The sequence below is a fragment of the Botrytis byssoidea genome (genome assembly GCF_014898295.1).
Source record: "Botrytis byssoidea strain MUCL 94 chromosome Unknown BBYS_017, whole genome shotgun sequence".
NCBI classification, from domain to species: domain Eukaryota; kingdom Fungi; phylum Ascomycota; class Leotiomycetes; order Helotiales; family Sclerotiniaceae; genus Botrytis; species Botrytis byssoidea.
In genome coordinates, this window is record NW_024065858.1 from 777014 (window position 1) to 780673 (window position 3660).

A 3660-nucleotide genomic window follows, 5' to 3' on the forward strand; every position below is an offset into this window, starting at 1 on the left:
CGAGCTTTTGTTGGATTGAGCGGATTACAAGATACCTCATAAACGTTGATGCGCTTTTCTAGACTTGATGAATACAATACCACATACCATTTCCTCGTTTTATCACATTACCACAGCACAATAATTCAACACTGGACAGTCTCCGGGTTTGCAATCTGAAAAACAGAAAAATATGAAAAAGTAACATGTCCAAGTCCAGTCATCTCATCATAGAATGAGAAGTGTACTTACAAATCGAGGTACTCCCTCGCATTTCGTATTCCAGTGAGTCTGATCAGGTGCGAAATCAGATAAATCGTAGTCAATATTGACAAAGTTGGAATTTAATCCCGTGGCATGGAGCTTTGCAGCTCGATAGTTGTTTTTTTGCCAACAGGCGCGGCCTGCTGGAAGAGGACATGTTGTTGTTGATTGCATACGGGACATTACGATGTACCGTGGTTGGATTGTTGAAATGAGATTCGAATGTGTGTGAAATTGGCTTGTGCTGGTGTTGGATCGTGGTAGTGGCTGTTGCCACTACCCAAGGTGTAGATTGTTGGTCAAAATGGCCCATCGGATGGGACTTGTGAGGTGGATTTTGCTGTGGACAGGTTAGTTGAAATCTCGAAGTCGATTGCTGAGAAGTGGTGATGAGACGACTGGACCATGAGGACATGTTTTTTGATGGGAGGAAGAGATATTGTAGATATATAAAGGCGGTAGGCTAAGCTGTGAGAATGAAAATGAAAGGGAGGTGGAGATAAGGACGAAGGAAAGTTATGTCTTTTTGTTGAGTTTCATTCTTCACATTCTCTTCGATCAAGCCTCAGTTTCAACTTCGCTTAAGGTCACATTGCCCCACTTCTCCTTGTGTCTTGTCTTGATAGAATTGTTTCCTTAGAGACAAAATGGGTATGAAAATTCTTATGGCATTGTTTGAGCTGGAATATGTGGTATGGCTACCATAACTGATCCCCATTTATGGTTCAATGCGATTCGTTATATTCCATCACAAGTACATTATACACAGTATCCCTCACTCAACACTCCCGTTTCCCGTTCAAACTCCTTCTCGCCACCAGATTCAACCACCTTTGTCGACTTTCCAGCACCAAATTTATTGTTATATTAGATCTTACAATCTCTTGTTGACCATGAGAATTTTATGCCTCACCTCATGGGTTATGGTATCTCTTCATGCATTGCTCTCAACCACATATTACTCATGCGTACGGAGCTCATCGCAGCGCATTCAGCCATGGACTTTGTAGGGTGGGATCTATCTCGACAGTGAGGTCAGCATGGAACTACGATCAGTATTCCTCAAGTAAACTTGAAGTTCTCCCGGGAGGATGAAATGGTAATGGCATCACGCACCTGAGAGTTGTTGTAATGGACTGAAGAACTTCCCAGTCCGAGTAGTTTACAACAGGATTACTACTGCAATCTCATGAATCAAATTCATTGCCACTCTAGGCCTCTTCTAGTATGTATTTCCTTATCTCCCACTTCGACTTGAATCACGGAAACGTTGCTTGAGTGTGTCAAAGGTTGAATTTGACGTCTGCCAAGCCTCAGAGCTCGGCTCTGCCCATCTCGGATATTGCAGTGGACCATCGTCAAAGTGAGTCGGCTCTGGGACCGGATAAGAGACGATTCTAGTGGCAGGAAGTGGCATATATGACCAGCATGGTATCTGAGACTTGGACGATTCAATTGTGATTTCTCGATAGGATGTTTTTGATTGCTGATAAGCTGGTCTCGATTCTGGAGAACGATATCCAGAGTCTGGTGGGTTTGTTTGGGGATGTTGACGGGATTCGGGATTCTTGGCGTTCCGGTAATGGTTAGGATTTCCGTTGCTTTGGTAGGGAGAAGGGTTTCTAGTGTAACTGTTTCTTGAGCGATCTTTGCCGTCGTAGGAATGGGCCATTGGTTGTTGGTTATGGTTCATTTTGTTCTTTAAGATGCCCTTTAAAGGCGTTGGCATCTTCGTCCGATCATTAGGATACTTCCCGGACGCTGGTGGCACTCGATTTATAGTTGAAGAGCTACGGTGAGGCTCGTTCTGATATTTTGGTGATATCGATGCAACTCTGGGTCTTTTGTGAAACTGGCACTCGTTGATGATTTTTGGTTCCACCATTTCCTGCAGGGTTTCGCGTCTGGTGTTCCGATCATCATGGTAACTAAATCCGCGATGTCCTGCAGAAGCTCGATATGTTTCTGTCCCCTGATTCCGACCTCGGGGTCCTCCTCCAATGAATAGCTCTCCCAGTTTTAATGCCGTGGCATCTGAATCTGCTTTCACTTCAAGGCTATACGAGCGGCGCCGGGTAACTATATGGGCAACTGGAGTACTGGTGACATCCCCAGGAAATCGTTTGATAAGCTCACTCTCCAACCATTCTGTCTCTGAAGCATTTGCGATATCGTAATTATCCAAGATTTTCTTAATTGCGGGGACTGAATCACACCAGTTCGCTGCAGTTCCACTCAATAGAACATCTATTGCCCATAAATAAACTTTAATTGGGATGGTGCCACAGTTGCTAGAAGCGATGTCAAGCTTAATTCTCTCGAGCCACTTTGAAGCTGATTGGCCTTCACCGTAAAACTTTCTTGCCTGTTCAAATTTAGGCAAACTATATGAGAAGCTCATAGCTGAAGGGAGTTTGCTGAACTGTGAAGAAATTCCAAAACTACTTCACTAGAATGATTCGGTTTAGTCGGGAAGAAGAAAAATTATTGGTTTGATTTTGAGCATATGAGGTTGATGTAAAAAGCCTTAAGCTGTTGTCTGTGACACAAAAAATCATATCGTCAGCGTTTTCCTATGATCTTGAGCCTCTTAAAAAGCGTCGCCGAGTAGAGAAGAGTTTCTTTCTTGGTTTGGGTCATCACAAACGTGTCAGAATTTCAAACACGATCTTAGCGCCTTTCAAAGAAAGGTAACATTAAAACCTTGTTTATTTTCGGATAACCAATCGGTTGATTCGACCTGCTAATAAGTATTGAAAGTAGAAACGTCGCAATTGACATTCCTCCTTCGCGTGTGGTTCTTCTGTGTGGTCTCTATAACAGGAAAAGAGTGCATATCCTTTACTACTTCTAGGCGCTCGACTTCGAGAAATAACTAACTCACGAATGGTAATTTTCAGTGCCAAATACTATAATACTGATTAATAACGGAATCTTAGTATGTAACCATTCGAATAGGTGCAGTGCCTTCATTCAAATCACACTACTGGGCGATGAACTGAGTTCAAACCTTAATTGATAGGTAACCCATTTCAGTTGCTTCAAGAAGAATGAAATATTGGAGAAACCAATTTATGAGATAGATTTCATTGGTCCTTGAGCATAAGCGAGTGTGACCCAAGGAAGCGCTCACGATGCAAGCCAGAACGAGCCAACCAGAGTGGACGTGTGAGCTGACTGCATGGGGCATGAACCGACACATGAAGAAAGAAACGTCGGTGAAACGGTCACTTGATGCAAAAAGCTGTTCCTAAAGACGGGCTACAGTTCCCCCAGGTATTATACAGTAAGTAAAAGTGTATATGAGTACAGAAGCAAGAACAAGGAGCTGAGGTCTAGATGCTGTAATATCACGTGACTACACAGAAACTCGAGCCAAGGCACTAGGCTCGATGGAGTACTTTGTATTCCAAACAA

General features: G+C 43.2%; 1 protein-coding gene across 1 annotated transcript; it reads right to left on the bottom strand.

The window, feature by feature from the left end:
• Positions 1-1480: 1480 nt before the first annotated feature.
• Positions 1481-2644, bottom strand: EAE97_008297 (uncharacterized protein; the record flags this gene model as incomplete). The annotated part of the gene is made up of 1 exon (XM_038878811.1): positions 1481-2644. One exon carries the CDS (start codon positions 2642-2644, stop codon positions 1481-1483), a length of 1164 nt encoding a protein of 387 aa, XP_038730491.1.
• Between the last annotated feature and the right edge of the window lie 1016 nt (positions 2645-3660).